This window comes from Malania oleifera, chromosome 1, assembly GCF_029873635.1.
Source record: "Malania oleifera isolate guangnan ecotype guangnan chromosome 1, ASM2987363v1, whole genome shotgun sequence".
Classification (NCBI taxonomy): domain Eukaryota; kingdom Viridiplantae; phylum Streptophyta; class Magnoliopsida; order Santalales; family Ximeniaceae; genus Malania; species Malania oleifera.
The window spans coordinates 67014440-67029345 of NC_080417.1; the positions used below are offsets into that span (position 1 = coordinate 67014440).

Genomic DNA, 14906 nt, shown 5'->3' on the forward strand with positions numbered 1-14906 from the left:
CTCTCTCCCATTGCATGTTTGCATTTAGAGACTGTTCTGCAAAAAGAAATCGCAGGATTTGAGATGCAAGCAAGTAGCGAGAGAGAGAGAGAGAGAGAGAGAAAGAGAGAGGATTCAAGAGATGTTGAGGGATGAGAGTCGAGAGACAAAAGACTGTAGAGATGTGGGACTAGGATCTGGTGTGGATTTTATACATATGCATGTATGTCCGTGACACATGGCTCTTTTTAACCAAGAAAAGCACACATGTATTGGGATTTGAACTTGAAGTTTTGAATTTAGTCACACTTTAAGATATTTAGGGTTTAAAACTATATAATAAAATTTATTTTAATAAAATTTATATTTAGTTTAATATTTCTAATTTATTTATGTATATTTTTAATAAAAAATTAAATTCTCAAAAGGCTTACGCCTCAACATCCTTGAGGATTACGCCTCACCTTACCAGGGGTAAAAAGTCTCGCCTTATGCCTTCTCCTTTTAAAACACTAAGCCATGTGATGAAGCTATGGGAAAGGGTAATTGAACAAATAATACGACTAGAAACAAGAGTTTTAGAAAATTAATTGGTTTTATGCCTGTGAAAATCGACAATAAAAGCTATTTATCTTTGAAGAAGAATAACAAAAAAGTTTAGGGAAAAGAAAAGGGATTTGCATATGGTTTTTATTGACCTAGAGAAAGCATATGATAGAATACCTAGGGAAATTCTTTGCCTGGTCTTAGAAAAGAAAAAAGATATGCAGTAGTTATACTATGGTCATTAAGGATATGAATGATAGAGTAGTGAATAGTGTTGGGACTGTTGGAGCTCTAGAGATTCTCCAATCACAATATGTGCATATCAAGGTTGTACTTTGTGCCCTTATCTTTTTATTTTAGTGATTGATAAATTTACTAGGAATGTCCAAAATGAGATCCCTTGGTGTCTATTGTTTGCAAATGATATTATGTTGATTAATGATAGTGGAAGTGAAGTGGAATCTAAGTTAGAACTTTGAAGAACCGCATTAGAGTCTAAAGGATTTAGGATAAGTAAGAATAAGGCAGAATATATGAAATGTAATTTCAGTAATACAAGGAGTAGTGGGCAGAAGATCAAACTTGATAACCAAGAATTAATAGCACTAATATATTTCAATAGCTTGGATCTATTATGCAAGCGAAAGGACAAATTGAAGAGAATGTAATACATAGAATTAAAACAAGTTGGGTAAAATAGAGGAATGCATTAGGCGTGTTGTGTGATTGTAGAATATCCTTAAAATTAAAAAGAATGTTTTATAAGATGGCTATAAGGTTGGCTATGCTTCATGATTCGCAATGTTGGGCAACTAAAAAATAACGTGTGCAAAAAGTAAAAGTTGCTGAAATGTGAATGTTAAGGTGGATGAGTGGCATAACATTAAAAGATAAAATAAAAAATGAGTGTATATGCAATAATTTAGGCACAGCATCGGTCAAAGACAAAATAAGGGAGGGCCGGCTTAAATGGTTTGGGCATTTGAAACGCAAGCCTAGTAGAACACCAATGATGAGGACTGAGTTAGTTATTATTTTTGGCATGAAACGAGGTAGGGGTAGGCCAAAAAATAGCTTTAAATGAGGCAGTGAGGAAGGATTTAATAGCTCTTAATCTAGTAGGGGAAAATGCTCTTGATCAGGTGAATTTGTGAAAAAAGATTCATGTAGCCGACCCCACAATATCCAAGTGCAAAACCTACAATTCGGATTCACTGTGCTAAGGAGCACCAGTTTGATGTTGTCCTCTTTAATATTTTCCAAATGCTCATGTGTGCTCAAATGAATGTTGCCATGTGTTTGTACCACATAGAGCACCCACATGTGTTTTCTATTGACAAAAGAAGACATATTAAGAGCAAGAGAAACTATAAGGTAGGTGAGGAGATGAAATCCTTATAAAAAAAATTAAAGCAAAACAAAACAAAACAAAAACAATAAAAAATTATAAAAATCAAAATAAAACTGCACAAAAGTGAACCAAGAAAACCCCTCTATAAGCCCTGCCCACCATAATTCTCCAAACACTTCAAATTTGCTAATTCCCTTTGACCCCTCTTCCACTAACATGTGTAGACCCAATTCATCCAACAAACGATGATCTTGGAGATTCTTCCAAGAAAGGGAGGGCAAATTTCCATCCTTACCCAATTGCTTTTCATCCATACCATCATTTTAAACATACCAAAATTCCTGCAATCCTTCCAATGGAGGGATACGCTACCAAAAAATGCCCCTTTATTATTCTTTTTCCAATCATACTCCCCTATGTTTTTTTATTAACTCAAAATGTATCTCATACAATACATACATAATTGCCGATTAACCTCATTCATTATTGTTTTGACAAACCCACACTCAATCCACTCAGGTCAGAGTAAACCTATGAACTGGTGAAAAATAAATTTAAAGATAGAAGCTATGATCATAAAGATTTATTATATGTCAACTGCTTTATATCATCAACCACCTTATTCATAATTGGGTAAGGATGCCTAATCCTACACATCCCAACTGGTTTAGGGTTTATCTACCAGCTTAAGAAAGAATATTAATGCATATATACCGTAACTTTTTCACTTGATGAGTTGATATGATCCATTAAAGAAAACTTTTTCACTTTAAGTTTATAACATATATCCACTTGACCATTTATGCAACATAGATCAATAAAAATAAAGGGGCACAAAAGTAAAGGTCGCACCCATCCTGCCCCTGACTCCCTGTAACGCATGAGAGCCTTATGCAACAGATGATGCGTTTGAAGGCATAATATCAATAAAGAAATTCCATGCCCACCAGAATTCATTGATCTTAGGTCTCAATATTATTTAATTGATTAATTATATTGATACATTTAACATATTTTGGTCAAATTTTCTTAAGCTCATAGAAATATTTTCTACTTCTTTGTGTTACAAACATTAGATTTACATTGTTACAGCTACCATAATTTTGTCTAAAAAGTGTTGCTACTATTTTTTTTTTTTTTTTCAGTCTTTTTAAACAAAATTCATCACTATTTCCCATGCATAACAGCCCCTACGTAGCATATTCAATTTTTTTAATTGCCTGTTCTTTATGCTTCTATATCAGCAGATTATAAGAATCCAAAAACTTATCTTGCCACCAATCCTACCCCTTACATAAAAATAACGGGAAAAATAAAGAAAATAATAACACAACAGTTCACCCAAAAATTCCATTAGACGTCACAAAAATCAAAATGTAATGCCAGAATTTTATAGTGCTTCAAAGAAACAAAAGTATAAAAGAAAGTGAACAAGCAGCTGAGAAAGAAGTATTACCCCAGTCATCCATCTCTAAGCAATCTTAGAATTGAACAATATTGGCAATTAAATATTGGCGTTATCTTATGGATCAAGTTGTGACCCTGCATGCACAATTACGTACAATATGAAAAATACACATTGGATACATCCATAACATGATAATCAATATTAAAATTAGATTATTGATACCAATATATCAATATCATCATCCATAAATTTTTTAGAAAAAATAATTATAAAAAAAAATGAAGTGTGCACTGAAACATTAAGATCAAGTTTCTATTTAACCACTCAAACACTAAAACATCAATTTTGTGCTTGGGCACTTCAATATCCAGTGAATCAGGGAAAAAACAAGTTAGGAGAAGGAGAAATGGAGGGGAAGGGAGGGACTAGGGCTGCAAAGTAGCTGAGCAAGCCAAGCCAAGCTTCAGCATGTTCAAGCTCACCTCAGTAGAGTGGAAGCTCAGCTTGGGCTCAGGCCCAGGCTCCGGCTCAGCTCAGCTCAGCTCAGTTCAAGGTTAAAAAGTCAGGCTTGAGCTTGGCTCAGGATTAAAATTATTAGCTCAGGCTCGGATTTGATGTCTACAAAATCACTCATTTACAAAGAAAATACCAATAGCAATACAATGCCAAGAAACTTCTGATTTGACGTCTACAAAATCTCTCATGAACTGTAAGATCCGTAACATTATAAAATTCAAAAGAACCCCAAATGATTTCAAGCTATGAATGTCAAAATTGAAGGACTCTTTTCTATTTCAAATATTCAATGTTACAGTTTGTATATAATACATGAGAAAGGAAACAAGATCCCAAGAATAATTCCAAGAATAATGCCTACATATCTGCTAACCAAGAATAATGCCTAAATATCTATTCTAATAACTGTACAATAATCTATAAATGGAAGGCGAAGATATTTCTCTAATACTCCCCCTCAAGTTGGAGCATGGAGATCCGTAATGCCCAACTTGCGTGATAAGTCTTAGAAGGGTTCATGACCCAAAACTTTGGTGAAGATATCGGCAAGCTGACTGTGGGTAAAAATGTGCTTAGTGAAGATGAGGTCAGCCCATAACTTTTCACAAACAACATGACAATCAATTTCTATATGTTTTGTACGTTCATGGAAAACAGCATCTAGACAATGTGAAGAGCCGCTTGTTTGTCACAATATAATAGCATAGGCTGGTAATGCGGTACACCAATATCATTTAAAAGAGTTTTAAGCCATATGAGTTCACAGGTAGTGGAAGCAAGTGCTTGATACTCAGCTTCGGCGAAGGAACGAGAGACTGTAGTTTGTTTCTTAGTGCGCCAAGAAATGGGGCTAGTGCCCAGCTGAGTGAAGAAACCGGTGGTGGAGTGGTGAGTGAGTGGACAACTAGCCCAGTCCGAATCAAAATAGGCTGAGACTTGAAGAGTGTTGGCAATAGAAAAAAATAAGCCTAGGCCTGGAGATGCCTTAATGTACCAAAGAACACGTACAGCGGTATCATAATGTGGTTGTCTGAGCTGGTGCATAAATTGGGTTAGAATGTTGACTGGAAACACAATGTCGAGACGAGTGATGGTGAGATATATCAAACGCCCAACGATTCATTGAAACGAGCTTGGATCGGAGAGAAGATCCCCATCAGTACTATTGAGCTTGAAGTTTTGTTCCATGGAAAAGTTGGCAGGACGAGCACCAAAATGATTGCTATCAGTGAGGATGTCAAGAGCATATTTTCGTTGATTAAGAAATATGCCAGTGGGAGAGCGAGCAACTTCGAGACCAAGGAAATATTTCAGCCTGCCGAGATCCTTGAGTTTGAATTTTTGAGCAAGCAAGGCCTTCAAATTGCTAATATCAGAGCGATCATTGCCTGTAACGAGAATGTCATCAACATAAACAAGTATGAGAGTAAAAGACTGACCCCGAGCGGGTGAAGAGAGAATGATCGGCCTGAGATTGGGTGAAACCCTCAGCAAGTAAAACAGAAGATAATTTAGAGAACAAATTATGAGAGGATTGCTTAAGGTCATAAAGTAATTTCTGAAGATGACAAACACAAGTCTCCCCCTGTGTGCAATAACCCGGCGGAGGGATCATATAAACCTCCTCATCAAGGTCACTGTGGAAGAAAGCATTTTTTACGTCCAATTGAAGGAGATGCCAATTCCAAGCTGCAGCCACTACAAGAACACACCTAATAGTAACTAGTTTAGCAACAGGAGCAAAAGTGACATGATAATCCAAACCTTCTACCTGAGTGTAGCCCTTGGCCACCAAGCGAGCTTTGTGTCGCTTTATGGATCCATCAGCCCGAATTTTTGTTTTGAACACCCACTTACTACCAATTAGCTTTTTTCCAGGTGGAAAAGGTTGAAAAATCCAAGTATGATTGGCTTCTAAGGCTTGGATTTCAATAGTCATGGCATCACGCTAATGTGCGTGGTGCACAGGTTGAGAATATGAGGTGGGGTCGGGATGTTAGGACATGACAGAAAGAAAAGCCAAATGATGATTCTAAAAACGATGATAAGATAAAAATAAAAAATAAAAAAGAGAGACAATGAACCGTACCTGAGGAAGATCTTGAAACTTGTGAAGCCATGGAAGACTTTGGTAAAATAGGGCAAATATAATCGTCCAAGTAAGAGGGATGTGTGACAGCTCGTTTTGGCTGTGAAGAGATGGGTGGAGGGGGTTGTGGGGAAGAGGATGAGGGTGAGAATACCAAGGGAGAAAGAAGGAGAGATGAAGGACTAGGGATAGGTATGTTTGGTTGGGTAGGTAAAGTGTAGGAAGAGTGGGTATCAGGAATAAGAAGGGGAAGGACTGAAGAAGATGTAGGATTTGAAGGTATGAGATAATAGGGAAAAACATTTTCTTCAAAAATGACATTACAAGAGAAGAAAATTTTTTTATTTTCAAGATCATATACACGATAAGCCTTATGATGGACAGGATAGCCTAAGAAAACACATCGAAGAGCACGAGGAGAGAATTTATTGCGATGTCGGCAAGCATTTTGGGCATAGCACAAACACCCAAACACTCGCAAGTGTGTATACAATGGTGATTTCTGAAAAAGAAGCTCATAAGGTAACTTATGAGTAAGGCTGGGAGAACTAGTGCAGTTAATTAAATAAATGCCTGTGAGAATGCATTCACCCCAAAAAGAGATGGGAAGATTGGCTTGAAAACGTAAACACCAAGCCACATTAAAAAAATGACGATGTTTACGCTCAACAACGCCATTCGGTTGAGATGTATCCACACATGTGCGCTCGTGAAAAATGCCTTGTTCGTGAAAAAAGGTTTGAAGTTTATTAGATAGAAATTCTTGACCATAATCAGTGCACACATGCTTAATAGTGCAATTGAATTGATTTTTAATCATGGCGCAAAATTTTTTAAAGCAAGTGAAAATATCAAATTTTATGTGCATAAGATAGATACATGTAGTACGTGAGTAGTCATCTACGATTGTTAAAAAATAATGTGCACTGGAATGTGAAGCTGTAGGATAACCGCCCCATATGTCACAATAAATCTAATTAAAACAAAATATGATCTTATTTGTATTCAAAGAAAAAGGTAAACGAGTGTGCTTTGCTCTAGCACAAACATCACAAGCCAAATGAGAACAAGGAATATTTAAAGTTTTCGGAATACATGAAATAGAAGGGTGACCAAGATGTTGATGCCAAAGAGTAGGGTTAGGAACACGCTGAGAGTGGAAAACTGAGACGTAGAAAGGTTTATAGTGGTAAAGTCCATCCCGTACTTCACCCGTTCCAATGAACCTCCTCGTTGATAGGTCCTTAAAAACACAAAAGGCAGAAAAAAAAAAATATAGCAACACAATTGAGAGTAGTGGTGAGTTTGCTAAAGGACAATAAATTAAAAATAAATGAAGGCACATAAAGAACATTAGAAAGAGAGATTAGGAGAAAAACCCAGAGTGCCAGTATGAGTTATTGGAACAATGTCACCATTTGGAAGCTTAATGGGGCATGGCTGATTAAGAAGTTGAATATTATCAAGATAAGACAAATTGGATATCATATGATCTGAGACACCTGAATCAACAATCCATTCAGTATTAGAAAAAGAAACAGAATGACAAGAGGCAAGGTTATCGGCAAAATTGGCAAAGTCGGTATTCGAGGGGAATAAAAGATCCAAGAGTTGACAGTATTGTTCGCTGGTGAGGCCAGGGACGACAATCTTAGAAGAAGTTGAAGAACTTGTGACAGTGTTTGCAGCCATTGAAGAACTAGATTTTCCATCGGGCGTTCCACAAGATTGAGACTTGTTGCTGGAATAACCGTGCAGCCCATAACAGTGGGCTTTCCAATGACCATCACAGCCACAGTGGTCACATTTTGGACGACCATGCCCTCGCCCCTTGCTATCAAGAGTATGAAAAAAATTATGAGAAGCCGCCATGGCAGCAGATTCTGTTGGAACACTAGAGATATGAAGAAGGTGCTGCTTCTCTTCTTGATGTAAAATTGAATAGACCTTGATAACAAGAGGTAAAGGATCCATGACCAAAATTTGGTTACGAATTGAAGCATATGAGTCATGTAACTCCATCAAAAACTGAAAAACATGCTCAGTGTCTTGCATTCAGGTTAATTCTTTTAAGACACCACAAGTGCACTGTGGTGTGGAGGCAAGCATGGTAAGTTCATCCCAATAACCTTTTAAGTGTTGTAAAATACACGAAGATGGTCATGGAGCCTTGCGAGAGAGTAGCAATGTCATGCTTCAACTTGAAAATTCTAGGATTGTTGTTTTGAGAGAAACGATCCTCAAGATCCAGCCATACATCACGGGGGCATTCATGATATATCAAACTGTGAACCATGGATTTATCAATGGAGTTGAGGATCCATGATAAGATCATATCACTGCAACATTCCCACAATTGAGTTTCTGTTAAGGAGGACGTTGGTTTGGGAAGAGTACCATTAATGAAACCAAACTTATTTTTGGCATTCAAGGCCATTTTCATGGCCCTTTTTCGGGTAGGATAATTGTCACCATTGAAAAGGATGGAAACTAGGATGACACCTGGGTGATCAGCAGAATGGAAAAAATATGGAGAAGACACATCCGGAATTGATGGGGATGTTGGATTGGTGGCGGAGACCTCCGAAGAAGTGATGCTGGACATGATTGCAGAAAAAAATTCAAACGGCGTTGACAAAAATGTATACGCAAAGAACCTGCTCTGATACCATGTCAAAATTGAAGAAAGACTCTTTTCTATTTCAAATATTCAACGTTACAGTTTGTATATAATACATGAGAGAGGGAACAAGATCCCAAGAATCATGCCTAAATATCTGCTAACCAAGAATAATGCCTAAATATCTGCTCTAAGGACTGTACAATAATCCATAGATGGAAGGTGAAGATATTTCTCTAATAATAAATGCCAAACAGTTTTGAAGCTATAAATTCCAAATAGAGAGAGAGAGAGTTTAGATGGATGAATTACTGAGGAAGCAAAAACTGTGAAGGGCTGGAGTTGGACTCACTGTGGCCGTTCATAATGAACCAATGATGCCAACTACATCCAAACAGGAAATGAAGACAAAAGCTCCACATAATATACAAGATCCATAGTCCATAACAATGCCAACGTCAAAACAACAAACAAAATGAAATCAGGAGTAGATTCAATTCGAAATTGAGTAGGAAAAAAAATCAAGCGATACAGAGAGCTATTTAACATTACGAGAGAGAGAGAGAGAGAGAGAGAGAGAGAGAGAGAGGGGGGGGGGAACCTTACTAGTTGGTGATCTGCTGATCTCTCGATTTGCGACTGAATAAAATCTCTCGACTTGCAACTGAGTAAAACCTTGCTCGTTGGTGATCTCCCTTTGTGGTCGTGCAGGTGCACGATGCGAAAGAATTTGTCGTTGGCGAATCGCGCAGGAAGGATCGCGTAGTTGCGGAGGACACCGGCAGTGGACCGTGCCAGACGACTGAGGACTGCTCGTGCAGGCAACGACGAGTGACAACTGCTCTCGTGCAGGGAAAAGAGTGGAGAACAGGGGACGGTGCTTAGTTGCAGCGTAGTTGGATGCTGAATTGCGAATGGCCGTATGGGAACAACCGAAGAACGCAACGGTACGTCTAGGGTTTCATTTCATGATCAAAATAGGCATGGATATCATGAAATTGTTTTTACATATAATACGTTATGTGTCAAAATATAATATTATCATTCAGATATTTTATGAAATATTTTGATAATAATACTTTCAATATGAATTACACATACAAACAGTCGCACAATTCTCGTTTTCTGTATCATTTTCTCCTTTAACATGAACATGCCAAAATAATAATTATAAAATTTTAATTAATTATAATTTATTAAACAACTTAAAACTAATACTTTATGCATAATCAAAATAATCTTTGTTTATGTCCAAAATTTATTCAAAATTTAATAATATCTATTCCCAAGGTAAGAATAAAATTTGAGACCCCTCTTTTAAAAAAAAAAAAAATTGTGTATGGTAATGGTGAGTTTGATCTATGTCTTGGCCACTACTGTGATCTATAGATAATGGGACCAACAGCCTTTCAGCAGCAGCCCTAATTATGTCATAGATTTATAATAAATATTCTTGCTCTCACGAGCATGACACGGTGGTAAAGTTGTTGGGCATTCTAGTAAGAGCATCGGGGGTTCGAATCCTGATAGATGCATTCAGTTGATGCTTCTAGTTGATGCAGCGAAGTTGTGTCCTAGGTGAAGGGTCTTGAGATAGGTCCTCAGAGGCAGGATGGCTGAAAGTTTGACTCGACAATATATAAGTCATGACCACATTCGGATATCCGAGGGAAGTGCATTAGGAGGGAAGGTCGCTGACCCGTGGGTTTGGTGTATTGGCAGAGGGGGCCAATGGGGGTTGTCGATGAGCTGGAGTACCCACGATAATAAAAAAAAATTAAATATTCTTGCCACTTTATTCCCCAAATACTCATTTGAAAACCTTATCATGAAGAGGCAGTTTTTCAAAAATTAAATAATCATGTTTTTTTTTTTTTTTCTAAAAATGGTTGAATAGGGAATTTTAGTTGTTTAGCATATTAGCAGAACATCACAGCTCGGCACACTCAACAACCGTGAGAGTCAACGGAGCAACAAGGAAGTGCGGGATTCTTAGAAAAAAGAAAAGGTTGAAGACTCCCACAATCTAGCCGAAATCAGGGGAGAGAAGTTGAAGGATATTGGAGCTCTAACGACAACAAATTCAAACCAAAGTGATTCAACAAATCCTACGAATAAGGAAAATTCAAATCAGCACGAAGATTCATCAGTTTCAACTAATAAGGGATATCTTGATATGAAGATGTCAACCTAAGAAGATTCGATGTCAATCGCAAAATTTGAGGAGCATATGTTAACAAAGCAAATTTTATGGGATTCATAATATTTTTTTATTTACGAATGTATCGTTTAACTTTATTTAAATACTCTTCTTTGTATCACCTAAGTGTTCATGTTGTCATTCATTGAAATAAGAAATTTCGTTTTGTTAGAACAAATCCTCTACTTTTCCATTTTTTTCTTCTTGGTATTAGAGCCATTGTGAATGTTAGGCAAAAACATCACAGCTCGTGCATTATTCTTCAACTCCCTTGCTTATCTTCTGCTCTTTTTCTTTTACCATGGCTACACTATCCCTCAATGTTGGTCACTTCATCACTCTTAGACTCACCCCAAATAACTATCCCCTATGGCGTGAGCAGGCATTGGCTCTTGCCGAGGGCCAAGAATTAGTGGGGCATCTCACAAATGAAGATTTTGCACCCAACAAATACATCATACCAAACCCAAGCAGCTCCACAAATGCAAACAACACCATTCCTCAATTGACAAATGCTTTCATAGCATGGTGAAAGTCTAACCATCTCTTTCGAGGTTGGATCATTGGGACACTTTCTGAGGAAACTCTCGCTCTCATCGTTGGCCTCAACACAGCTCATGCAGTGTGGGGGGCTCTCAAGAATGCATATGTCCAAGAATCACAAGAACGTTAATTTACTTTACATCAACAGGTTACCTTCCTTCGGAAAGAAGATCACATAACAATCACATAACATATCTGCACTTTCAAAGGTCTTTGTGACAATTTCGCAACAAATGGAAAGCCCATTCCAAACCCAAAAAAAAAGTATCTTGTCTCCTTACCAGCTTTGATCCACAATATAAAATCTTCACAACAACTATGTTAAAGCCCCCGAGGCCATCCTACTCTAAGTTGGTTTCTCAACTCCAAAACTTCGATCAAAGGCGCAATTGGTTCTTTAGCCACACCGATGTCCAAGCTTCACCTCTCACTCATGAAGTGGCATTTTATGGACAACAACAACAATGTTCCCAGTTGAACTCTTCAGGCTATCGTGGACCAACACAAAAATTCACATCAATCGGACGTGGATTCTAGGCACAATAAAACAGGGACTCAAGTCAAGCCTAGACAAATAATTCCTCTCCTAAAAATACACAGCACCACCCTCCACCACCAGGTGAATGCCGCATGACACCTGCCGAGAGAGACAAGTATCGTGACCAACAATGTCAATATTGTGGCATAATGGGCCACATTGCTAAGATATGTTGGGGGTACCAAAAAAATCAGCTCCTCAAGATGAAATTCCACAAGCACTTGTGGCATTAACACTGGACAACACCATTACAAGCACATAATGGACTATAGACATCGGGGCTTCCAATCACATAACAGGTAAGCCAGGTACGTTAACTAACATTCAAAAATATTTTGGTTTTAACTCAGTGCTAATTGAAGATGGATCTTCCATGTAAATTCTCGCAATTGGAGACTCTTATATAAAGAAAAAAAAAATTTACCTTACCTATAAATGATGTGTTATTAGTTCCAAACTTAACAAAGAACTTGCTCTCTATAAGTCAATTAACTACTCAATTTCCTGTTAATTATGAATTTGCTAATGTTGATTTTTGTGTTAAGGAACGAGAAATAGGACAAGCAATGATAACATGGAAACAAAAGGGTGATCTCTATGTTCTACCCACTTCACCATAACTATATTTTTCTCATTGGTTCAAATCTGGCACTACAAAAGTTTGGCATCAACACCTCGGCCACCCCCAATCTTCATCTTTGGAATTGCTAAAAAATAAGGGACATATTGATGTCGTAGGGACAACAAAATCTTAACATCTATGTGATAGTTGTCAACTAGGAAAGCTTAGTTGTTTACCTTCCTCTTGTTCAGAACACTCAAGTACTAGTATTGTTAGCTTTGGTGTATTCCCAAGAAGGAGGTGAATTGGGTATTTAAAAATTTGTCCCTAGGTCAACCAATTTAGCAGCAGTATTAAACAAACCTAGGGTCTGTCTATTTAATTATAAACTCAATCAACACATGTACTACATATAATGAATCAAGCATACAATATACATGTGCTGAAAATAAAAGTGCGTAAAATAAATTTACGGAAATATAAAGAACACGCACGATATGTTATCGGGGTTCAGCCAACTGTGCCTACGTCCCCGCCTCTAGCTCACAAGCCCGAAGATTCCACTAAAACTCACTTAACGGGTGGAGCGGCACCGATTACAACCAGGTCAATTAACACAGGGTTGACCTCAACCTTAACAAATTCTCCTTGCGGGACGGAGAAGCCCTAACAATCCTTACGGACTGGATTACCGCCCCCTCAGGCCATGTGATGACCCAAAAATATATATACGATTAAAGCACAATGATAATTAAATAATAAAAATGGTCATTAAGTTAATATCAATACAGAAGTGTTTTTTTCTGTAGGATCCTTGATTCCATATTTGATGTCTAAAAAAGACCTTGTCTAAGCGAGTGCTCAGAGACCATTGCGGCTCAGTCGCTCCCTGGAGGTCGGCCTAGTCAAAATGAAATTTCATAGGATAAACAGGATAGACACTATTTGTACACGTAAATAAGTATATATACATAAAATAGTGTTTTAACAGACATAATTTGTAGAAATACATAATAAGATGATAATAATATAGGTATCATATGTGCGGTTCACAAGACTATGTGGGGTCCACATGAGTCCCGAAACCACAAGACACTGTTTATATATGTAAATAAGCACATAAAATAATATTTTAACTGATATAATTTGTAGAAATATATGATAAAATAATAATAATATAAGTATCTTATGCGGGGCCCACAAGACTGTGTGGGGCCCACATGAGTCCCGAAGCCATGTAGAGGTTTACACGAGTCTCAAAGTTATGTAGGATGCATAAAATAGTATGAGGATTATTGGAGTTTCGTAGAATCCATTTGGGTCTCGAAGTTGTGTAAGGCCCACAAGAACAGGTGGGGCCCACATGAGTTTTCAAAATTTAAATTTAATTCTTATTCAAAAATAAATAATAAAATAAATAAATACTAAAAATAGTTTAAAAGTAATAACAATAAGAATAATAATGATAATAATGATTAAGAAAAATAATAAAATAATAAAATAATTAATTAACTAATTGATTAACTAATTAGGTAAGTAATTAATTAAAAATTTATTTATTGGGAATGGTGGCAAGCACTCCCACATGACCTCCATCCCCATCTCATACTCAACCCATACCTTACCCATCCCTTGCCCATTCTTTAATTTTAAAAAAAATTATAATTTCACCCATCTCCTCACACTTTTACAAATTCCATTTCTTCCCCAAAATTTTCCTATAAATAGGGAGCTCTCAACTTTCATTTTTCACAACAAATTTTCTAAAGAAGAGAAGGATTAGTGAGTGAAAGAAATTGTGGTGGAGAGAGAATTTTTGAGTAAGTTCTCAATCACACACTCTTTCCAATCTCATTTTAGAGATAGTTACAGTGTTCGTAAGGAAGAAAGTAAGTAAATTTTGATTATGCTAGTTTTTTTTATTTAATATTCATACCCGAGTTTATTTTATAAGTAAATTTCAATTATGTTAATTAGTTCCACAAAATTTTCATGAGTTTATTTTTACGCGTATTTAATTATACCAGTTCTATCTTTAATATACTTGCATATATTTTTGGGTTAATAAATGTTCTAATCCCCTCGGGTAAATTTTCAGCATTTATTTCTATTCAAAAAGAAAATTATATATATTTTTAACACAAAAATTGTGTGGCATGAGTTTATTTCTACCTTACATTTTTTTATGAAAATATGAGTAAAGATGAGATTTTCACGATATTATTTTAAATTGCATAAATTATAATAAGATGATTTTAAAACTCCTTATGGCAATGAAAGTTCAAAGTTACAGATGCTCGGTACCGCAGCTTAAGTTTATACGGATCAGAGTGCACCCACACTATTTACAGAGTGGTTATTTATGTTAGTGGATTTCTCCTGAGTGCATACCTGGTTCCGGACCAGGACTTAATAAGGAAAATCTCACTTAAAGTTTACGTACGTTGATTTAGTTTGGTCGGCCAGCTAACTAAGTCCAGTCTTCGGACCGCACAACCCAGTCATAGGGGTAAACATGACTTACGGCAAATAGGCCTAAGGGTGGTTTTTATAA

At 36.8% G+C, this 14906-nt stretch overlaps 1 protein-coding gene across 1 annotated transcript in view; it reads right to left on the reverse strand.

Moving 5' to 3' along the window:
• The window catches only part of LOC131151747 (uncharacterized), a 29994-nt gene extending 20455 nt beyond the window's left edge, over window positions 1-9539 (reverse strand). Inside the window, exons 1-2 of the mRNA XM_058103151.1 lie at window positions 9111-9539; window positions 3333-3418 (exon numbers count right to left, since the gene is read on the reverse strand). Of these exons, the coding sequence (XP_057959134.1) occupies window positions 3333-3345 (13 nt within the window). The 5' untranslated portion in view covers window positions 3346-3418; window positions 9111-9539. The remainder of the gene's footprint in view (window positions 1-3332; window positions 3419-9110) is intronic.
• Between the last annotated feature and the right edge of the window lie 5367 nt (window positions 9540-14906).